We start from the raw sequence: 24,987 nt of genomic DNA on the forward strand, positions 1-24,987 counted from the left end.
TCGAGTTAAGTAAATGAAAAGATGTGCGTCTGCGATCTCAAAAACACAGAACAGAAAGACAATTTCATCTTTGCGCTACCAGTCTAAACAAGACAGTTGCGCGTTGATGCGCTGGCCTCGGAGATAAGAGAAGGCGTAACGCAGGTAGATAGCGCGCCCGCCACCGGGTGCCGCCACATGTAAGCCGTCTCGCGTTCAGCCTTTTGATCGGGACCAGAGGGCCATTGTATCCCAGCGCCCCTTTGCCCACTCCCCTCTGTAGCTTCCTGCACACTAGTGCGAAAGAAAGCCACTGATCGGTCGGATAACATTGTGCTTGAACGATACGCAACTTTTTTTTCCGGCAGGAGACCCATATGAGGCTACGTAATAGTGATGCAATTATATTAGTTAGAAAAGTGTTTCAGGGCACCTTTAAGCATCCTGACAGCATGTCCCCAAGCATTGCTTTTTTGCGGAAAGACGAGTGAACCACGCAAGCGTGGGGAGTAGCTTTACGTCCTTGTATCGCGCCTCGTCAATGCGTCCACCTCTTCGGACAGTCGAGCTGTCCCCCTAGAAATCCAGTATATAGTTTATATACTACTCGTACAACTAATTCACTTTCAGTAACAGCAAAATTTCGCCACTTGTGCTGCCAAGACACAGCTTTGCGCAATAAATAAATAGATAAACAAAATATTAATTAATAAATGGGCCTTTCAACTTCCAGTTTCTGTAGGTCACTCATTTGCACCTTCAACAGACACTGCGGCCTTCAATGTGACCTTGCATCTGAGAAAAAGACACACCTAAGCAAAGCCACAAAAGCTTCTCTTCATTTAGATGCCAAAACTGCGCTGTTTCTGAAAAACTTTTTCTATTAATCCACCACAGAATAAATGTGAAGCCAATTTTCTGGTCATTACGTTGCATGCCAATTTGACACGCCATTTCCAGGAAAAAAGCACATTGATGCTTTCGGTCATGTTTCCTGGCTTTCGGCTCTGCATCCCTGCCACTGTGGCCCATACCTAATACGCAGCAACCGATAATGTATACAGGTGTCACACAGCGCACTTTTGTTTACGATGAAGCCTGATCCGGATTGAATTTCCTGGTCACGATTGGCTCCTTTGAGCAAACTGCAGGAGGGAGCCAATCACAGTTCTATTGTGATTGAAAATGGCCAAGACAATGGTACAGACGTCAAACGATGGTCTGTTGAATATTTTTGGACTCAAATGCACAAGTCACGTCATGGACATTATTTCTGTTTCCCTGGCTTTCTACAACCGCCATTTGACCGCTAAGGTTGACTAAAACCAAAACTTTCGAGCCCCGACTTGCGTCTTGCTGTGCACAAAAGTGATCTGATATGGTGTGGCCGTACAAGAAACGAAATCGGTGTAGCCAGAATTCAAATGAGTGGCGATCACAGTTGCCACTGGAGATTTGTGGTAGCAGTGTTTCACAAAAGCAGGCACATCATTTACCGCCATGCTACACTGTCACGCCGGCAACAGGATGTGCAAAATAGATACGTGGCGTTACCACTGGCACAACCAGTGTGTGGGGAGGGCCTGGGGGCCTACCCTCGCCCTCCTGAGGAACCCATCAACAATTTCAGAAACACCGAAAAGTCCCAAACATAGCATTCTTTTAATAGACGCGCGAACAGAGTCATTCACACAGTCCTGGATGCACAAAAAATAAGCGCCTCCGTGCAAACGGTGACCACCAGCACGTACGTTCACAGCAAGTGTGCCCCAACATCCCGCAAGGCACACAAAGAATTAAAAACAGGCCACCTTCCCACCCTGTCTGTCGCATGCAACCTGGTCTGTACACGCAACGAAGTAAACTGAGGTGCTTCCAGAGAGAGCAAGAGACAAACAAGGTGGCACACCCTCAACTTGACATGTATGCAACAGAACCTTTCTCTCATTTGCATTTTTCTTGAGAATTCGCAGTGCTGGCAGGGGTGAATGGTGTAGAGGAAAGAAAAAACACTTTGATATGAATGTTCCTGCACGTCTAGCCTGGAGTCATGCGACACCTTGAAGCGGCATTAAAGGAAATTCACAGCAGCTGATCAGATAAGCTGTGCAGGGGGGGGCCCTTGCATGCCTACGTGGCTTGGTGAAACCGTGTGACGCCGAGTTGAGATGCACCCTGAAATTTTTAGCCCCCTTTGGTGTGTAATTTGTTATGCAGCAGTCCTTGTGTACATGTCCTATCTTCACCAAGTACTTCCCAGTTAGAGACAATGCGTGTAGTATTCCCAATACAAAAGAAAGTACTAGAAGCACAGTCCGAGAGAAATGCACTTTCATGTAACAAAATTGCATAATAAAAGGTCTATCGTTGATCCTAAGAGCACACAGCAGTGATCAATTAAATACACTTTCACATGATGCACAAAAGAAATTTTTATGATGTGACAAACGCACAGGCTTACATTTAGCCTCTGAAAGACAATGTACGTGCCTGTGCACTTCACACACATCAGCACACATTGCAAGACAATGTTGTTAAAAAGTGCCCAAAACAAGAACACCTGGTAATAAACACAATGAACAACATCAGAACCTAAACATGCAAGTGCAATGTGTCAAAGGCACAAAAAAGTATACTCTGTAAGCTATCTATCCATGCTACTTTGGAGTCACCTAATGCAATCAAGATGCATGACAACCACAATACTTGTCTAGTTTGCCTCTATGTGCATGCCTTGGCTGTTGTATAGCATTTCAGCAAGAAAAATATGCAGGTTATGGTTTTCAATTAGGACTTTTTAACTTGAAAATGAACTAGAACCTCAGTGAACCTTTCACGATCTTGAAAACAACTGCCTTTTGTGCACAGTAGCACAGGCTTACCTGATCAGTTGCCTAAAGTACCTACGTTGAGCTCATTTAGAACATGGGCCAGCTTGAGATCCTTTACAGCTAATAGATTCAATAATTTAATGGACACTATACGAAAATATTAAGCCAAGCTAGTTCGATAGATTACTTGTCTAGAAGTGTATCATCGTCTTGAGTGCCAATGTGTCATTTCATTTGTCGAAAACTGCTGCCGAAGGTCCCGTTACGGCTCCTGAATTTGAACCGCCTGCGCCAAAATGGACAAGTTGACGTCACCTCCAAGTGACCTCCCTCTATAGCGCTCTCCGTGAATCAGTCAGTGCTAACGTCACAGGGGTGCTACCATAGTCCACAACAGGTTGCACCACTACAATTTTCCATTTTCGTCATTTTCTCGCTTACAAAAGCTCCGTCCTAGCTAGGAATGACAAATTCGTTATTACAGAAGCCTAATCATTAAATCTAGCTTGGCTTAATATTTACATTTAGTGTCCATTTAATAAACCCCCTTACAATGAAGGGATAGCTTCGTTAACTGAGGGTCAACTTGTACAAAGACTTTCCAAATCACCACTGAAAAGCCACCAAGCAAGAGCAAAGACTACATTAAGAGGTAAAAGATTTTGCCTCACAGCGTCAAAATCTATCCACATAAGTTTTGCTGCATGAACCAGTCTGCCATAGCACTGTTCAAGCAATTCTTTCAAAGTTCATGATTCGTTATTGCAGCAAGCCTGTTCAAAATTTTCCAAGACCTAATCGATGTGTTATAAGGCAGGAACTGCCAAGCCAGAATAATGGAATTTTAGAAATACCTAGTTCCCCGAAGTGGCCTTGCATACCCAAAAACCCAAATTTCCTTGCATACATTTTATGCTGCTGTGTACTCTTTGAAGTATTTTGTACATCAGGCCAAGAGGAACATTTATAAATAGCACCCCCAGGCGTCTTTGCATACCCAAAGCGCCACGGGCTGCTTGTTTTTTTTACACTACTTTTGCAATCCTTTGTATATTTTTTTGACATTTTGTACACCCGGTGGTTTTCATCCTATAACTTTCGGTGCACAACACCTAAATCTTCCTATAGCATTCCCAGAGTTTAGGCTGCCTATTTCTGAAACGCCCTAATGGCTGGTCACCTCAGGCCTCTGAACATAAAGATAAAAGTGAGCATTCAAAAGCACAATCAAAAGAAACTGTACAAATTTTGAGCACCAATCGTTGTTCAGAGCATATAGAAAAGCATCGAACACCTCAGTTAGGGAAAATTGAAATATATATATAAATATATATATATATATTCAAAATGACTTCAAAACAAGAACACACCTGAGTAAATGAGACACCACATCACAAGTGTGCTATGCTGCGAATGAACCCATTCCAACCAGGAGCATTATGTAAGCGCACATTGTTCATTTTAATAATATGGAATAAAACGTTACCAGTTTCTGAAACAATAAGTGTGGCTGCTGGGGATACAGTATGCATAAAGGAAAACTCCGATATTCGTTGATGTCTCATATCAGCTCGGCCACATAAAAAGCATGTTTCTAGCAAATTCAATAATACTGCTGCATTTATTCTGCCCCATGGTTAACGCATCTGCAATGTGATCCAATGAACCACAAGTCTGCCTCTTGTGGAGGGACAGCTTTAGGAACGAAACAGCGCTCTACAGGCAAAGCCATTCCCATCACATTATGCAACAAACTCGGGACAATTAAAAATCTGAGGCATCTTTAAATGGCAGTGTGAACTGCAAATCATTCAAAAGCCTTACCACAAACAAACATCATCACTTCCACTGAAATATAACTGACGCAGCATAACCACAGAGGGCAGTACTGCAGGAATCCTGACATCTGCATGCACAGTTTAGATACACACAAAATCCCACAAATACCGAAGTGGTTGACAGAACTTCCAGTCCTGTTGCATATTATGCAACCTACTAAAGTGTTGTAAACGTGATTGCAAAGATCATAATTTACCAATACAACGCAAGGATAATTATCGGCAACGCTACTGCACATCCGAGTGCTATGACTGAAAACTCGAGGTGCAACTCCAAACAGAGAGACGAAACCCAATACACAAAAAAAAGGCCAACCAAACCACATGCAAGCTTGCCCACTCTCTTAAAAGTGGCAAACTATGTAGGTCACTTCAGCCCAAAGATGCTGCTAGGCATTGTCAACTGAAAGTGGTATTTTAACCAAGCCAGCCGGCCCTGCACACTGCTTCGTAAATGGGGCACGTCGACTTTTTGCCAACCTATTGGGATACAACATAAGAAAGGCTTTCTGGTACACCTGCAGCCATATTAGCAAAACTAAAGAGCAACCAACAAGTGGCACACCGTAACACCCAAACTGCCCGAATAAAGTGTTTGGAGTCATTCCCTCACATAGCCTATTGCCTTTTGCTGCCAGTGCTTAAAGAGCTGGTAAATGCTTACTTTACACAGCTTCCTTCCAGCCGACATTAGCCAGGACAACAAAAAAAAATGTTGATGTCAACTCTGTTGCAGCACAGGCAAGGAGCCGTATAAAAGCAGCGTTTAATTAGCTGTCCAACTCAAGAAATCAAAACTTGTGGCCGGAATCCTCAAGCAGCTCGCAGCACTGTGTGGGCATCATGCTGAACAGCAACGTCACGCTCTACACAAGCCTACTTGAAAAGGCTATCAGTCTTGTCGCGAATTGTCTAAATGCAGTAATTTCCTGGACTCTTCTAGGCACAGGGGCTTTATATTACTTCTTCAAGGACCGCCAAGAAAGAGCTGAGACATCAGCACTCATGGCTCACTAACTACCATAGGCACCAATGCTCGGTAAAAGCATGCCTCCCCAACCCCCCCCAGATTGCTTTCATTTACAAAGATGGTTCTTGTGCTTTGTCACCTTCCACACCAACAGCCCAGCTGCTAGAAAAAACTGCGCTGTTTCCTTTGCAGCACAAGGGCCCTTCCTGCACAACGTACATGAGAGGGAACACACTGCGTCCTTACCTTGCTTCCACAAGGAGACGGTCCCTTATTCCAACAAAGCATGCGCTTCCTCCAGGCAAGAGAACCCCACACAATGCCAGAACGTCCTGAGTGGCAATCACGTGCCCACTCACATTTTTCACGGCATCAGTCTCGCACCAAAGAAGCCCCAGGGTGAAATTGGGAACCTTGTCTACCAGTCTTAGTACAAGGACACCACTTGGACAAATGAGAGACGTCCCGAGTGCCAAGGCAACTCTCACACTCTCCGAGCTTGCCACAACATCGGCATGCAGGCTTCATTCATGCGACCTGGCTGCACGCAGGCAACAACCACAGACGAGACATCCAAGTGCACTGGACCATGCTCCGCACACACTGGGCGCTCAAGTGCAGGTCACCAACCACATCCCTGTCCACACAGAGGTGTCGCACAGGGGCGGTGATGTGGGCACCACTCAGCAGGAATTCAGTTCCAATGTGGCGACAAGCTCGCACTGGCACGTTTCCCACTCTTACAGACATCGACACCCTCACACGCGCTCGGACAAGGAGTCTGGGCGCTGGTACCGCACCACCACTTTCGCTGATTCACATGAGGGCCCAGTTCGTTGACGAAAGACCTGTCGACTGCTCGAGAGCATGCGCAACCTGCTCGGGTATGCCGTGCGAGAGCCACAGGTGCTGCAGCTGCTCGTAGCGCCGTGGGCACAGGTGCAACGGGTTGCCTCGCATCAGGCCTGCGTCGGTCTCACCGTATTCATCAACGTATGGGGGCGGAAGGTAGCAACCTGAGGGGAAAAACAGGCCACGGAGCATACACGCAATCAGTGTTACACCATGGTAGCATGGACTACAGTAGACTTCCGTTAATTCGTCTCCGGCTAATTCGATTTTTCCATTAATTCAATCCCGACCGAAGGTCCTGGCCAGCGTCCACACATTCCCAAGGGCACAAACCTCGGTTATGTCGATCTCAAAATTGACCTCCACCGAAGAGTTCAAACTTGATTGGCCAGCTTCGCCACAATACAGCTGCGGTATGCGGCGAAGCATACCAAGGAGAGGGGCCACTGTCACGAGGCACAGTATGCGCTCCTCAATTATACAGGCATGCACGCGCAGTCTCCGGTCACCATACAAGCAGTTTGATGCCTAATTAGCATATTGGCAGCCATTCAGAGCTGTTTCTGAAGTTGCGGCGACTTGAGCCTTCGTTTCACCCATCATGTTTTTCTCGTATGTGAGACTTTTAACGGAGACTACCATGCGTTGCTCAATTATGCACGCACAAGCCATGCACCAGGAAGCAAAGAAACACAATCTATGTTTTGGAAAATCTAGCAGAAAAGAAGGCAGCAAGATAATCATACTACGAAAGTCAATGGGATGCTTGAGGTCAGCAAAAGAGCAGGGGGTCCATCTAAAACTCTGAAGGCCTGCCAGTAAACTTTCCCTACCTACACGAACGTAACGCAACTGCGATTGTTACATGAGGGTTGACTTTCCAGTCACGCAAAATAAAATAAAAGCATGAATGTAACGTGAGATAAACTGAAAAAGAAATGGTACCTTCATTCAAAGAATCGCAATTCGGAAACGAGTTTTCACTCATCGTCGTCTGAGGAGGACGCAGAGCTTTCCTTGAACAGCATTCTCGGGCAGTCACATTCGGAGATAGCTTCAATTTCACAAAACTTCACGTGACTCGACACCGAACGTGTCCCCGACAAGTGTTTCTGGTGTTATGCCAAGCTCACTATCAGTGCCAAAAGCACTGTTAGCCATATACCTCGAGGAGTTCGGTTCCAGGGCATGCCAAGTCTCGTGAAAGCAAGACTAGCTTCGAAAGTGATCACCCACGAACCAAGTAATCTTATGTGCCGCGGAGCTGATTTCAGGTTAGCCACTACTCAAAGACTGCACAACTATTTCATTCAGAAGCAGTATCACGCCCCTATGAGGCCCACAGGTCGAGCACTTCCAATCGGCCTCGTAACTAAAGAGGACCTCCTGCTGGTCTCACCATCCGCGAAACATGGAGCTGCAGCGGATTTGCCTGTACTGCAGCACTGTAACACCATCTGCAGGCACAGCAAAAGTGTTGTCGATTCGAGCAGGAAACAAGTTCTGACTTCCTTCAGCTTGTCTATGAATTGGATCAAGAAGTAATGGTACAAGATGCCAACGTAATGATAAAAACCATGGGATTTAGAATATTTGTTTTAAAATAGTCAATTTTGCTGTTTGAATGTAACGAGAGGGTCGAGTTCGAGCAACAGAAACTATGAAAAGAAACTCGCGTTACGATCGAGTAAATACGGTATTAGGCGTCTCGGTACCCGTACTGTGGCAGGAGATGGCACATATATATATATCCATGTGTAAATTAAGGAATGTGTGCTACGTCTCGTAGCAATGACACCTTTCCCCACTTGGGTTGCTTCAGTGCATAACACGTGCTGTGCTGCGGCGAAGCCAGCTTTAAGGCCAAACTAAATTACTGCCTAAAGTAAATTATCTGTGTGTTGCGGCATTTTTTCTGCTTTCTGTTTAATTCGACCCCCCAGATAATTCAGCTAGTTTCGTCGGTTCCATCAGAATCGAATTAACGGAAGTCGACTTTAGTACTACAACCACAAAGGACGTGGTAGCCTTCTCAGACCCACCTTTGGTGCGCCCCACCAGGAGTAGCACCTTGCAGTCCCGCACTCGGAGAAAGAGACCCGTGCCCGCGCCACAGGTGGTGACGTGCAGGTTGCATGCACCTAGCCGGTCCCCACCCACCTCCACCTGAAAAACAAGTATTTTTTTTCTCCACAACTCTGGCCCACACAACCGTTGCAGAATGTAAAAAACAAAAATGGTATACTCAACACAGCGTTGGGTTTTTAATGCCTGCTACCCCAGTCCCAGGTTCTAGATAAGAGAGAATGAGGTCCGTCCCAATTTTATTTAAATTTGCACAACACGCTTCATCCAGATATAATCTACATAGGTTTCCACAGCATCCAATGTTACCCTCATTTTTTTTTTTACAGTCGCGTTTGCTTGTGGAAGCTTTATGAACTTTTGCTGATGCAGCCTTCTTCAAAACTGCCAACAGAACCACCGAATGATTGATTGCTTGATTTGTGGGGCCACCATAGTGGAGGGCTCTGGATTAATTTTGACGACCTCGTGTTCTTTGATGTGCACCTAAATCTAAGCAAAAAAAATGCTTTTGCATTTCGCCCCGATCAAAATGTGGCAACTGAGACCAGGAATAAAATTCGCAGCCTTGTGTTCAGTAGCCGAACACCATAGCCACTGGGCCACACCTGCTGGCACAACTTACAGGCATCCATCACAGTCTAATCCCAATATGGTGGCACCCACAAAGCTTCCTCATAGACAGAAGTCTATTACATGTCGCAACATGCGATGCCATAAAGATGTAGCAGCGTTGCAGTCAGTTTCACTACAAGCAAAACAGACTGCTCATTGCACGACGCACACAAATGAGCCCCTGGGCATAATAAGAGCAAGTACGACAAATTCTGGGAGAAGGGCTTTTGCCAAAAGGAAAGGTGAGCAATTTAAGCAGATTCTCTGAGTCTTCTGTCAGTTCCAATGAAGGTGGAATGCAAGAACAGTTGGACCATTTATTTGCATGTCAATGAACCCCAGGGTTGAATGTTGGTGGACCTCCTTGCAGGAAGGCTAGCTTTACAGTTAGAAGAGCATAGTGCCTCTGTTGCAATAGCCGCATTAAAGGCATTTCCAGAGCATATGTTGGTGAACTGTCTTGCATGAAACCTAGCTTTACAGTTGGGAAAACAGCAGTGTCTCTCCTACAATACAGCCACCGACCAATAAACCAGACACCGATAATCCGAGCATGCTTGGCAATTTGAAGAGCTTTGTGGCACCGCCAACGACATAGACTCTATGTATACAGACGACCGATATTTCAGACAGCCGCCAGCTCTACATTCGATTATTCGGACTCCGTCCGCTGCTGTAGCAAGCGCCAACTCTGCCACCACTCCTCTGGCAACCTCGGCAAGGCATTAAGTATGGCCTCAGAGATTACACATTAGACGGTAATCACTGAGACATTGCCTTGATCGCTGCTCTGCGCCTTCGAGATTTAACTGCAATTGCTGATCTTGGAGGCTTTGCCTGAATTGTGAGGTCGCATCAACATCGCGATCATCACATCCTTTTCCCATAAGCCTGCGCATGGCCCGCTATCGCCATTCTGTTTGTTGAGTTTGCTTTGCGCAGTGTTCTGCCATGCTGTGCTTGTTTGTTTAGTTTGCATTCGAGAAAGCACTCTGCTGGCTCCAACCAGTCTTTCTCATAAAGTTATAGATAGGCCACATCAAATGGAACCACAGTGCCCTTGCAGTACGACTCCAAATGAGTCTTAATGAGTCCCAATCCGCAACTGAAGAAGCTGAACTGCCGCCTACCACAACGAGCCCAAATGCAGACATCACTGATGGCCTGCTGTGCTGCGGTGTTATAATTCCTGCCCCTGTTAGATTTGAAGTCTTTGCAGACATCGACAGCGCGGTTTCGTCATGTGCTGAACTGAATAATGACGAAATAATTGAGCAACTTCTCCCACCATCAAACAGCGACTCCAACTTGGATGGTGATGTGCCGTGTGCACCAGAGCCTTCGACATGCGAATCAGACTCAAGCCTTTGCAGTCCTTGCATTGGCATACAGCGAAACTCAATACTGGCAGAAATACAAACGGACTTGGTTGCACCTAAGCGGAAGTGCATGCAGCAATGAATAAATCACTTGTTTCGTGCACAAGGGCCTTAAAACGTAAACAAAGTGATCTCCTTTTTATACGTTTGGTTTTTTTTCCGGAAATTCGATAGTTCGGACTTATCTACATTCCCCGTGGAGTCCAAATTGTCGGTCGTCGACTGTAGCTGCAATAAATGCAAGGCCAGAGCATATGCTGGTGAACTGCCTAGCGTGAAAGCCAGCCTTACAGTAGAGAAAACAGCAATGTCTCTCCCACAATACAAACACGCCAACCAATGAGAAATGGCTACATCGCAGCGATGCGTCACTGCAGTGTGCCACACACCTGGCAACAATAGCTCTGAGAGCAGAGGATGCGGCCACAGATGAGGCACAGGGTGGGCGAACGCGAGTCGTCCCCGTCCGAGTTGGGGCAGCGGAAGAGAGACGCCTCGTTGATAAGCTCGCTGAAGTCACTGGGCAGCTCCACCAGGCGGTTGGGCTGCACGGGGTGCCGCAGGAGGCGCGGGGAACGCAGCTGCACGCGCACCTGCGGATGTGACGCCCACCTGGAAAAAAACAGACGGGAGAGTAGGTGTGAGCAGGGTTGATCGAACTGTGCGTGGGGCATCAAGACCAGCCTGGTGTGCACGCATTCGCAATAACAAAAACGTGTTTATTTATGCAGCAGAAGGCTCTCAATGGACACTATAAGCTTCTCAGGAACAAATTTCTCTTTGCGATGTGCACTGTCTGCTGCAGTATTGCGTGCAATGGCCTCCAAAATACATGCACAGATGTCAAGCTTCTGAGAGCCTGCGTGGCATGCAAAACCCCACGCAAATGCCAATGCTACCCAGCAGACATTGATGCACTGATGCACACATCTGGCTTCTAACTGCACGCGCTGCTGCAAGGGGATGAGTTCCAGCTCCCAGTGGCACAGTGGTAGTTTTACATGTGCCCAAATGCTCACGGGGGGGGGGGGGGTGTTGAGGAGACTTATTAGTCAATGACAGCAATTACAAGGTGGATGTACATGCATGCAACGCATGTGTGCACAAGTGTGTGGGAACGGACATGGACACTAGGGACAATCTGGCATGTAGCAAAACTGCACCTGCACGCGTCACATCTCCCACGGATTCTGCACAGGCATTCACCACACTCACTCACCCTAATGCCAGCTGCCGCAGTAGTGGGGGCGCCAGGACGCTGGACAGGTCGGTCGGCACGGACAGGAACTCACAAAGTGCCCCCCAGGTGTCGCCACCGGCCAGGCACAAGGCATCGGGGGGTGGCCGGCTACTCAGGAAGTGCAGAAAGATGGCACTGCACCGCAGAAACGGGCGCAGGCCTTCGTGCACCGCCTCCACAAATGGTGCACCTAACTGCAACATGAAATCAAATCAAGTGACAGGGCTCAACACCCCAAAGCAGTACATGGATTAGAATAGATGCAGTATTGGGGGGCCCCAGGTTAATTTCTACCCCCTGGGTATTAACGTGCACCTAAATTAAAGGGCCCCTGAAACGGTTCGGACAAATTTTGTAGGCGCATAGGGTACAGCTTAAGTAGAACATTCGCACCACAATTTAAGTGAAGCGTTACGTATTAATGGAGTTACAAGCGATTAGAAGTTACCCTCCTCCCTAGCCATGCCTTTCCTCCTCAGCTCGCTCGCCGAGCAAGCGGCGCTAAGCTCCGCCTTCACTGATCCTGCATCACGATGTGACGTCACATCGTCCACTTCCGGTTGTTGGAGCACGCCTCCTCCCGCGCGAGACCTCTCCGCTGGCCGCTTGGCCGTCGACCGAGAGCCATCGAAGCAGCGTGTGTTGCGAGCATTCTGTCATAGCGCCGAAGGTGGCCGATATTCCGGTAACCACAGGCAAGCTGGTCATTTCGGCAAATGACTGGAGGCATAAACTCAAGCTGATGAAGGAACTTCAGAGTAGCCGTACGTGAGCAGCCTGATCGGTCTGCACTGTCCAGACACTTGTTGGCGCAGCGCTTAACCAGTCAAACGAAGCGCTAATATTGCTTTAACCAAGTGCAAAACATTTTAAACATTTATAAGAACAACGTGTTGATGATTACACTCCTGCGAAAAATACACACCAGCAGCAAAGAAGAATGCACTTCGTTGCTGCTACTGTGTATGGTTGAGCTCTGTGCCACCAGGTGGCTGCACCGTGCAGACCATTCACATTTACCTTTCTGCTCATCTCATGGCTCATCCCGGCGCAGTCAAGCGGACAGACCCTGTCCCCTTGCGCTTGTGTTTGCCCTAATACCGGACTTGCGAAACGCTATTGCGTTAGAAATCTTCCGCTGTAAAGTGACGGCCACAAACGCGCAAATCCTGGCGCCTATCGGATAGCCGCAGTCCGATGCGCAGCAGCCAGTTCGCTCGTATGCTGCCTTGCAGAGAGACACGATTTCGCAACTTCACATCTTTCCAGTCGCTACGTCTGCAGCCCACAACGCAACAAGGGTAATTCATCGGGCTCACGAAAAGACTGATCGACACTGACGGCGGAGCTCTCGTCAAAGACTGCGCACGTTGTAACACAAGCAGACGACACTTGCTGTGTGCCGGAAGTGCTCAAGTGTACTAAAAAACTATTCTTGTGTATTCTCTTTAAGTTATTTTCTTTTTACAAAAACAAATGAACTAACATTCCAACTATTACGAAGATCATTTGTTTACCATAAAGGTGGAAAAATTATCGATCCCGCGCCCTGGTCAGCCAATCAGATAGCTCGCCCATGTGACGTCATATGGGTTATTTGCATCATATGAGTAGGGGCGGCTTAAAATTCCGCCGAGCAGTGCGCTGCGATCGACAGCGATGTGCATTTTTAAAACCTTATAATAAATTACACGCTTTACGCAGAGCACTTAGATGTGCCAATTAATGATCAGAAGGACCTACTCTAACGACTCAGTACGTTTGTAGAAAATCGCCAAAATCGTTTCAGGGTCCCTTTAAGTACACAAGTGTTCTTGCAATCTACACCCGTTGGAATGTGGCTGTCACCACAGGTGGGGATCGAAACCACAACTTTGCACTCGGCAGCCGAACACCAAAGCCACTAAGCCACCGCGGCAGATAGCCGCCCACAGATGCAGACATTGAAAGAAGTCCATCTCCACTGGGACATGACAAAAATGAGCAGGCATAATTGACTAGAACATCTGTACAGGTTATCTTTATGTGGAACAGATCGCACAACCTGGCACAACCACAGGGCACATGCCTAGGTTCGCTGACACCATAAATGGGAAGTCGCAGCCACAGAATACAGGACAGGGATAATGTAAAAATTCTTTGCCAATGCCATCGCTGCTAGCACTTCCATCAGTGGTCATAGCTTTATTCTACCTGCGTTATCAAGGGGATCACAGCTGGCTTTGAATGGTTAACACAAGTGCCATAGAATCAAGCAAAATGAATCACAACATTATACTACCTGTATCTATTTTCCATGCTATCGCAGCCACAAGCACAGTATGGAAACCCTTAGGTGGGGGCTTTTCTGAGGTATTTATTGGAGTTGAGATTACAAGGTATCCAGAGTCCGGCATGAAAGCTTTTCAAGGGGTCAAAACACTAAGTTGACACTGCGACAGGAAGAAATTTGAATGTAACCATTACTTTACGATAACAAGCGTTTACTGTGCTATGGTGCATTTTCCCAATTTATACCGCAGTAAAAGCAATATTCATATGATACAGATTACCCTTTGTAACATTTGCTCAACAACTCCACCAACAGTGTTATGACGTATTTTCTGCACCTTGTTTAATTCGACCCGCCGGATAATTCAATCAATTTCGTCGGTCCCGTCAGGGCCGAATTAAAAGAAGTTAACTGTATAACTATTTCAACCAAACGAATATTTACCATATTCATTCGATTATGAGGTGTTCCAACAATTACCAGGGAGATTGCCAGTTGAAGGACCCAAGAAAAAAGAACTTTCGTATGCACAATAATATAAGGTGACATACAGTAGCCACCTCATTATTCAAACTTGGCGGGGATTGTCCCAGATACTGAATTACAGTGGACTCCATATCAATGAAATTCGCTTAAACAAAAATGTCAGATAAACAGAAAAATGGTACCAACATTGGTTGGCTGTCTATAGGCACAATGTCAATAAACTTCAGTTTATTGTTATATCTATAATATTCCCATATTTTCCCGAACTTCGGTGAAACGGAACTTTGATAAAAACTGCCACCTATGCCATTGGCATAACGAAACAGGAAAAGATTGAAAACATGTCAGCTGTCAATGCTATACATAGCTCAGAAAATTAAATCCATCGGGCAACTGCGAGAGAATGCAAGTTAGAGATGTCAAAGTTGCAACTGAGTCTTCATCATGAGGATTTAAACGGAACTTTGATAAAAACTGCCACCTATGCCATTGGCATTATGAAACAGGAAAAGATTGAAAACATGTCAGCTGTCAATGCTATATATAGCTCAGAAAATTAAATCCATCGGGCAACTGCAAGAGAATTAATGCAAATTAAAGACGTCGAAGTTGCAACTGAGTCTTCATCATGAGGACTTCTCTGGGCAAGTAAAACATCCCTAAAGAAGAGATATCTAGGGAGTACACAGTGAATCTTACAGTCACGCTGCCACTATTGCTTCGCTCACACTAGAGCACTGCACGGCCTGTGTTTTCAGGCCTAGAAGAGCTATGTGGCGGCACGCCCAAGCCCAACTCAGCACTTTCAAACTTCACCCGTACCCAACCCAGGCCCGAATGATTTGGGCTTGGTCCGACTCGGACTGGCCCGGTTCGGCCCGTTAGCCCTTGAGCGTAAGAAAAGTATGGTCCAATTCTCGTTAACTGTGAAGGTACCATCCATGGCACAGGACATTTGCTAGAGGTAGTTTCGACTGTGTCAATGCGGCTGAGCCCACTCTGTAGATGCTGCGGAAAACCAGCAACACTGGATCACATAATATGGGACAGCGACGATGGCAAACTTCCTCCTAACCTGATGGCCTCTCCCTCACTTAAAGCATGAGAGGCAGTGCTGCGCAGTTCTAGCCTGGGCATCCAACTTCAGGCCATAAAATGAGCTGAAGTGGTCGCCATCAAACATCAATTGACGGCCATATGGACCGCCTGAAGAAAGCGCACGTAATCACCCCACCTAACACCGATTAAAATAAGTTTTGCCTACATATAGTAAGTAGTTTCCAAAAGTCTGCAATAGCATTCCCGGCCTATTACGGGCCTGACAGAGACCTGGGCCTATTACAGGACCGACCACGGCCCAGGCCTGACCCGAGCCCGAAGCTCCTTCAGGCCTGAGTCCGGCCCAGGCCCCCAAACAAGATAGCTTATTCGACCTAAGCCGGGCCCGCAGGCTGGGCCAGGCCCGCACTTTCGGGCAGTGCTCTAGTTCACGCCTCCATGAATAAGAGACTGTAGTGATGGAGAATAAGAGGCGATGCCCCTGTTACCTGTTCTGAGGAGACAGTTGAAAATATCCTGAGACAAAGGTAAGCGTAACACATCAGTAAAGATAAAAGACTGCGCGCAATCACTGTGATTGCATGCCTGCGCATCAAACAGACACGAAGAACCATCAGGCTCACCGTTGACAGATTCTGCGGTAGCATTCCAGCTGCAGAGAGCACTTCCCTGCAGAAGTCCAGCAGCCTCGAGTCAGACTCGGAAGATTTGTGCTGCTCCTCAACAGGTGATGGAGAGTCCGTATCCATCTTCTCCTCATGCGACTCTACCGTTAGAATCACCTGCGCAAAAGCAACCACATCCTTCATAGCAGTGGATTCAAGAACTGACACCCTCAACTGCGTTTCCTTTCCCTTAGCACTTATATTTTTTACGATCAACATCTGATTGTAATTTTTTTTCTGGCTCCCTACAGTTCGTAAAAACATCCAAAAGAATGAATACATGCCTTTAACTAACAGCCCTCAAGCTCGAAATACCACAGCTGCATCCGAAATAGTTTTAAAGGTGTGCCAGTACACTTCTTAGGTGTGTCCGTACTCATAATGTGACAGGAGACAGCAGATGCATGTGTGATTGAAAAACACATTTTATGACCCAGGCTCCTTCGCACTCTTGCTATGCTACACTGCAGTACACTACATATGCTCGACAGCAAAACACTGCTGCATGGCGGCAAAGCTGACTTTCTGGACCAGGCGTTATGCAATCTTTCGGACTAGGGGTATACGAATACCGAATACTATGTTTTGAATCGAATACGAAATCGAATCAAGAAAAAAATATGAATATCAAATCTAAAATCAGAAAAAATTTAACACAAACCTTTGTACTTCTAAATTCTGTGCAAAAAACAGTGCTGCAAATTCTCAGGAGGCTAATCACATCACTTAACAAAAACCTTGCTAGATATCAGTAACTTGGGTACCTATGAATCGAAATGCATAGTATCCTGTACTCTTATTAAAGGGAACAACAAATTGGTTATGCCAGTACTGATAACTCACTTCGTATGTGACAGTCTGGAAAATATTTATTTTTATTCATAAGACATCTGCCAAACACATAAAACTAAGTGCTTTCTTTTTTTTTTTACTTTGAAGCTGAAGAAATAGAAAAGTTGTCCTGAACACCAATGCGGTTTTCAGTTTAACAGCAGGCCATACTGTGCTTATTGGCGACCCGCTATTGCTTAGAAATTATTGCATTCCAGTTTTCTCTCAGAAAACAGGCGGGTTCTTTCATCCTAACGGCAAGTGGTTTTAGTGGGGTTATCATCAGCTCGTTGAAAGCAATCTGCGCAACAGACAATGGCGGGGCATGCACATCGTGTCACTCAGCACCACTCCACACAGTCGTGGGAGCCGCATGCGTCAACCACGGTCAGCGCCGACGGTAAAAAGTTCTCAATTCGGGCGGCCCACGGCAAGTTCGCGCGACACCTGTACCCTCCAATTTTTGTACACATCCGTCTGCTGTCTGTGTAAATGCGTCTCCAACAAAGGGCCAGCGCACTGCCGCTGGATATTTTCGAGGCTGCCATGTAAATCCAAAGCTCGTCTTGTGACAGGTCGCTCTACGCTATGAAAAGAGACTGCCGTGCACTTGTGAGCGCCGTGCAGAACGAGGGGCCACGCTATGGTGTTTACACCGTATGTTGCAAAGATGGCGGCCTTGAACACATGACAGTCATCCTGTACATAGATAAGAGAAAAGAGATGCATACAGAAGCAAAGATTTCGTATATGAGCTATTTCTATCAACTGATAGCAAGCTCAGTGGTATGAGGCCCGAACTTCGTCACAATTGAGATTATCTCTCAAGAGCTGGTGTCTCTACCTCAACTGTCCCGACATACTCTCAGCCCGTGCATGATGCCTCAGTGTTGCGTTTCACTGCTTTAAAGCGTTTATTTTCGTTTGGATGAGGGACACCTGCATCTCAGCATCAGCCAACATTTTGTTTTTTGAGCTCAAGTTCCTTCAAAGCGGCGGCAGCACACTTCCTTTCCCGCTCATTCCTCAATGCGTAGGTCCTTTCTGTTCTTGCCCTCCTTCCGCCACTCGTTTGCCCCACGGACCATTTGAAGCATCTTCTTGGTCAGTTGCACAGTGCACGTCCAAGTTTTCTAAATCCCTAGGGGCCGCGAGAACGTTCGAAAAATCGGCCAGTTGGAAAAAAATGCATGTCATTTACTGCCCTTAGGGACTCAAACTACCACAGGCACATTCGAAAACGCTCTGAAGGCCTGTCGCTACACATATTAGGCATATCGGTGCTCATACTGTGACAGGAAATACCGGGTGCCCGTGTGTATAATTAAGGAATACGTACTGTGTCCCGTGGCAATAGCCCCTTCCCACGCTTGTAATGCTTCACTGCAATAATTTTGTGTATGCTTCACCAAGTAACATTTCTGTACGGAGGCGAAGCTGACTTTCGGGAACCGGCATTATGCAACGCATCGTGCTTTCCGAGCTTCTAAGCCAATCGCGAGGACCACAAAGGTGGAGTCCGTGCCATTGTTTACAGCAGCGAATTTTTTCAATAAATAATACAGCACCGAACGGCAACAAGCTTCACAGTGAACGTAGAAGCAGGCCTAGCGTTGCTGCAGTGGTTGGTACGGCTGCCAGCAGATCTGCGTGCGAGAGCGCCGGTTCGAGGCGGCGAGGTAATCAAAATGGACGCAGTGGCGACTTTGATTAATGCCGTTTTGGGCCTGCGGTCACGGAAATATGTCCGGAAAATCGGGCGGCGAAGAGTTCTTGCGTCCGAAACGCACTAACTCTATGCAGTACGTGGTGGTGCTGCGAAGCCAGCCAAATTATCAGGAATCCGGAAAGTCGGTCATGGACTGCACACTGGCAACTCCTCCAGCTGACGACAGGGCATGAAAGACGATTCATTACAATTCCTGTATGTTAAACGAACCAGCATTACCTCAACTTTCAACCCTTTCAATACAAATACAGCTGATTTTCCATGATACAGGCACAAATTCCTCAAGTTTTTCCCGAAATTTTCCAGACTACTCAATATCCCTGAGAATTACCAGTTTTCCCGGTCTTCCCGGTTGGTAGACACCATGAACACATTATTAGGACACTATTTGATTCGAAATCGAATATTCGAGTATTCGCAAAACCCCTACGTTAGACTGTTGCCATGTTTGGCGTTTTGAAACCCTCAGCGAGGATAATGAAGGCCGAGTCAGTGCCGTTGCTCAAAACAATGAATCCTTCAAATGAGAAACACAGCACCAAAGAGCAGAAAGCTTGATAGTGAATGTCGAAGCGTGGAATAACGACAGCATAAAACGACAAACACGGCTGCCAGCGGATCAGCGGATGCGGGCGCTGATTCGAAGCTGCGAGAAAACCAAATGGAGGTGAAGGTGGTTTCAGATAATGCCATTTTGGACATGCAGTTAAATTCTAAAAAATCGGAAGGCGAAGGGTTTCAGCGTATGAAATTTCACGTGTTTATACACTGACTTTACAAGGTAAGTGGTCGTGTCATGAAGGCATTCAAATTATCAAGAATGTTAAAAAAGTAGGGCACTGACTGGATCCTAATAGAACAACACTTGCCTTATACAGTAGCCGGCGGAATTTTCTGACTCCAGAAATTCCAGCGTGATGAATATTCCAGACTTCATAAATGCACGGTCAGGGTTTTCTTGAGCTAATGCATTTTCGCAATGATTTTTCAGACGAATTTAGGCCCAAAAGTTTGATTTTCTGGACTAAATCGCTCATTTTGAGCCACCCTACCCGATCATGGAGGCTGCAATCTTGGAGTTTCCGCTGGCTTGGTTCCCAGTGGCCTACTCTATCGCCTCCGAGATCGGGAGTAAACATTATCAATAGAGAGCGCACGTCATCCTCCTGTCTTGAAGGTCATGCCTTCCCTTCCTTAGCTGCCAAAACGCTCCAGGGCACATCACTTTTTCACTTTTCTTTCTTTTTGGTCAGCACTATCATTATAATCACTTAATGCGCAATGAATCTCTTTTTCCTTCCTTTTTTTTTCATGTTTCGGTTGCCCATTTTGCATGTGGTGTGTCTCGAAAAGGTTGTCGCATCGTTGTGTCGTTGTGCGGGTCCGCAGTTGTGCGATCGGCACCACCTTGTGTGCCTTCGCAAGAACCAAGTGGTGCGAATAAATTTGGCTCGGTTCTCTGATCTCCATGGTGATCTCTGCCAACCGAGAATGCCAATGCGGTGAAGCTTTTATCGACTGTATACAGAGGTGACGACTCTCTTGCGCAAATCCAAACAAATCTGATCACGTTCTAGTGTAGTATAAGGCAGGGCATTATTAGATTTTTTAAGCCACTTTAAGCATAATAAATTTTATTTCTTTGAACGAGCTTCTCGGACTGTTCAATTTTTCAAACTATTTTAATTCCCGCGAGATCCGTAAAATCGGTCGGCGACTGTATACTTGAGTAAGGGCCCAACGCATATAGGAGCCGCACCCTCAACAATCAGCCCGAAATTTGGGAAAGAAGACAAGTTGAAGAAAACCTTGGAAAAAGTGAAGTGAGCATGTCAATTCACTATAGTATGGCCTACCATATTTTTGCGCAAAGCTGCTAGCAGAATGCATCTGGCAGCATATGATGCTGCACCGAGCAGAACGGCAAGCATGCAGCCGGCCACAACTTCGGCTCTGGCAAAGGACGCGCATGTCAGTGGTCCACACAGAAAGAGGAGGTCAGAGGGACAAATAAGCTCATTACGAAAACAAACGAATTCACTCTTTGGAGCAGAGAAATCACGGGGATCCCACACAACAGGGAAACTTGTGGTTAAATAGCCTGCCCCCATGTAAGGTTCATACCTCGTCAAATTTGTGAGAAAAAAACTGTGCTGCCCCTGCACACGCATATGCGGTATCTGCTGTCCTGCAGAACCTGCAGAACATGACCTGCAGAACTTCACTTCAGCTACACCTGTTTGCTGTCTAACCCATGCTGCCATTTTCTCATCTTGAAATGTTTCACCAAATGCACTTCATTCCATCACTCATTGTGCACTTCCTAAGCACACTCTGTAGATCATCCTCAGTCTATGCTTCCCACTGGGATGAGCCACCATCAACCGCACTGCACAACTCACCTGTACCAGGTGAAGGGCAAGGACTAGCCGCAGGACGTGACCGTCTAGGGCGCCCCCTAGGGGCAGGGGCGCATTGACGGCAAACAACGATGGTGCCGACAGGCACAGCGCAACCAGCAGTCCAAATGCGTCTATGTCCAGCACAGACCCGGTGGAAGCTGTCTTGAGAGTCATGGCCACTGACGGAGGCAGGCTGGGTTCAGACGGCGACACGCCTGCGGTGCCTAGGATGTCCCGCGCCAGGCACGTGGCCGTTGTCAGTGGTTCTCTGGAAGGTTCGCAACAGGATGCTGCAGCTGCCGTCGCTGTGTCGGTGGCAGGTTGTGAACTCGCAGATGGTGACACTGCGGGATTGCCATCTTGAGAACTGTTGGGGCATGTACCGGGCGGGCTATGAAGAACGAGAGAGAAGCAGAATGAAGGCAAGCTCAGCAAGCCGTAGTTCAGCAGCAGCATTCAGTTTGGTACAAAATATTTGGCAAATTCAATTTCACTCCTATGTGGTGTCATTATCTTCTACAGACTGCCTTTTCAAACCAAAATGAGAAATAAGGACACACGTGAGAAATGTGGGGTCCTCTCCATATTCTTTTTTTTATATATATTGGCGCTTAAATTCGAAATTTTGGCTGTTTGCACAGCTACGTGTGCTAAACAGCTGCAGCCTGCTACATGCATGACTTTGAGGAGGCTTCGAGTGAAGCATTTCCCGTTGCCAATGCATGACGATTTCACCACCTGGTGGAAAAAAATCAATCTATCTCTACAACAACTAACACCTTTCGTTAGACGTAATACCATAAGGACAAGACGACTCGTCCGAAAAATGGCCGAAGTGTCGTCACAAGTGCTTCGTCGTCAGTGAAGTTGCAAAAGACTAGGCGAAATCTACAATAAAACTGTACCTGAATAGAATGTCATTGGGAAGTGAATGCCGACTTGTATAACTTCTCGAGGCAAAGTGCAACCAATAAGCACGAAGCAGTCACAGCAAACAGATACCAACAATGAGAAATCTGGGGATATTTGTGTCACTTCCTGCTGCTAAACTCGGCCCACAAAACCCAATTTATAATTTTTGATATGCTGAATATGGTACCTCAAAATTCTGATTTAGGTGCTGAAAACTTGACGCAGAACCCATAGTAATGAACGTCTCAATTATGGATAGTTCAGCAAACCAACAATCTTATATATCACACCAATTAATTTTTGACGAATTATCTGCAAACAAGTTCTTCTCAGTTTCCTTTAATGCTGCATAATGTTTGGGCTTTTGTGGAGCTAACAGACGGCAAAAGTACTTCCAGTACTGCTCAACTCTGTTCCCCACGTCACTGATGTAGGGGTCCATATCCCGCACACATCCACGCGTGGTAATTTTGTTCCTCGTCCGCGCTGCAGCCAACCGTTGCCGCCACCACGCATTCAACAACACCGCAGGATCACTTTTCTGCCGGAGCAACTGTAAGGAACTCGGCGACAGGCGCCAGGGGCGACAAAAGACAGCCCTCTGCCCCAGAGAGGGCTGGAGAAACGGACCCACCTGGCTACAGCAAACACCCGGCCCAGGAGCCGCAGGCAGTGACTGGACACGGCCTCGGGGGGCGAGACGCGCAGCGAGGCGGCCGCGGTGCGCACCAGGGCCTCGAGGCAGTGCAATCGCCGCGCCGACAGGTCGCCCAGCAGGGGCTTGCCCCGCAGGAGCCACTCGGCCCCGTGGATGGTGTAGGCGCACGACCACCACACCTGGGCGGGCACCCGGTCGTCGTCCACGTTGGGGTGGGCATCCAGGCCCACCTGGGAGGCACCGCGGAGAGCGCACGCGTCAAGGAGGGCTTGGTAGTAGGCCGGTGCGCCTACCGGCAGTCACCTCTACCAGCGGAAGTGGGGTTTAGACATCCTCGTAACAGAGGTCGAGAGTCTCGTCTAGAGTGTGCGTGCAGTGAGAGACGAACTGCGTTGGCGAAATCTAACGATCTAGCGATAACACCTGTAGTGAAACTAGCTGGATGCGGGCCTGCGTCTTCGAGTACAGTGTGAAGTGACATGCATTAGAAATCGTTAAGGGGCCAACAGCAGGCCACCAAGGCAGATAAGGGAATCACACTATGGTGTGCTTTGGTACAGTGCGACGATCTTATATTTGACAGGTTCAGACTTGTGAAGGCACACGTCTTTAAGTATAGCTTAATTAAGGGGGGACACCCCACTTAAATTTTCTTTTTTTATTTGTGGCCACAATTTGATAAAACTTCCATCACTTATGTATTTTGACATGCTGATTTCAAATATTCAATTGGTTTTCCCATGCAACAAGTACTTTTCAAAATATAAGCAATTCATGCTTTTTTGTATGGACTAATTTGGAGGCAAGTTCTCTCTACAATGCTGGCTGTTAATGAAGGAGACTGGCACATCAAAATGATGTTGAATGATCAGAGGTTGCAGTGCTACAAGAATGAATGTTCTAAACTGATTTATACCAAAGTTACAGCATGTCAAACTTTTGTAAGCAGAAGGCATTTGTGAAACCCTGGAGAAACTATTACTTTTGCAAAATTTCTGTAATGGTATTTGTTCACATTTTAGGCCTACTGCACTCCCAATTTGTCCACCTCTCTGACGAAAAAAGAATTATTGCAATAAGATGAGTAGAACCAGAGATATCGTCACTCCAAAACTACACTACCATCAAAAATGTTGTTTTGAGAAAACGAGAAAAAACATTTCAGGACATGTTCATGGTGATTACGGCAAATGCTTGAATACTAAATTGATCAAGGATGATACAGGGGTCCAACCAGGCAAGAATGAAATTTTCGCTTCTTTAAGGGGGGACACTAATTCAAATAATGTTCATGATGTTTTCCATCAATATTCATGAAACTTTCCATTCTTGTTAAGACTTGTGCCGATTTCAAATATCTAATTATTTTTCCAATAGGCCATTTAGTTCTGAAGATAAATGAAATTCATTGTTCATAATTTGTAGAAACAATGGGGGGGGGGAATGCGCTACGGAATTCCTATTGGCACATGCCTGGGTACAAGAAAACATAAGGAACATAATGGTAGGAATACTATTTTGATATATCAAATATTAGTAATTTTATAGCTATTCAATCTTTACTGTTCGAATTGTGGCTACCCTACTGTCTTATCTAAAGCAGAATTGGAAATTTTTAAAGCATAAATTCCAAAATCTGACCCTACATTGTGTACAAGTGAAAAGTCGGTGTTTCGAGAAAACGAGAAAAAAGGATTACATTCACTTATAATCAAAAGTACAGAAATAATTTCGCATTATTTTGCAGTGAAAGTGGCTAAAAGCCACCAGGAATGTAGTCGCTCTGACCACGGCCACCCAAATGCGGCAAAAACATCGTTAGCGCTGTTCGCCGATTCCCGGTGGCTTGCATCGCGTGCGCGGCAAGGTTGTCGTTCACGCAGGTCGAGCTCCACCCCGACGCGATATCGCCGCAACACGCGCACGTGATAACGATCTTTATGCCGAGGCCAGATTACTGTTCGCTTTTGCCTCCTGCGACGCTGCCGCCGCACACCTTGCACTTGACAAAAGACATCAGTGCGTTCACCGAGTCCTACTGAGGATAGCGAAACCTGCCTCGGCGTCGACTGGCGCGGCTGCAACGCCGTCGGCGCGAGTGAGCAAATCCAGCACCCGCTTTGTTACTGACGTTGACGCAAGAACTCGAAGTTTTGTGAGCATTCATCTCCCTCTGCAACAAAT

The 24,987-nt window shown here is 46.6% G+C and overlaps 1 protein-coding gene across 1 annotated transcript in view; it reads right to left on the bottom strand.

Moving 5' to 3' along the window:
- Positions 1–1,622: 1,622 nt before the first annotated feature.
- Positions 1,623–24,987, bottom strand: part of Ubr1 (Ubr1 ubiquitin ligase) — a 67,432-nt gene continuing 44,067 nt past the window's right edge. Inside the window, exons 21-27 of the mRNA XM_070527141.1 lie at positions 22,780–23,033; positions 21,234–21,624; positions 16,230–16,388; positions 11,769–11,983; positions 10,939–11,161; positions 8,513–8,636; positions 1,623–6,634 (exon numbers count right to left, since the gene is read on the bottom strand). Coding sequence (XP_070383242.1) covers positions 6,435–6,634; positions 8,513–8,636; positions 10,939–11,161; positions 11,769–11,983; positions 16,230–16,388; positions 21,234–21,624; positions 22,780–23,033 — 1,566 coding nt within the window. The 3' untranslated portion in view covers positions 1,623–6,434. The remainder of the gene's footprint in view (positions 6,635–8,512; positions 8,637–10,938; positions 11,162–11,768; positions 11,984–16,229; positions 16,389–21,233; positions 21,625–22,779; positions 23,034–24,987) is intronic.

The sequence above is a fragment of the Dermacentor albipictus genome, chromosome 10 (assembly GCF_038994185.2).
Source record: "Dermacentor albipictus isolate Rhodes 1998 colony chromosome 10, USDA_Dalb.pri_finalv2, whole genome shotgun sequence".
Taxonomy (NCBI): Eukaryota; Metazoa; Arthropoda; class Arachnida; order Ixodida; family Ixodidae; genus Dermacentor; species Dermacentor albipictus.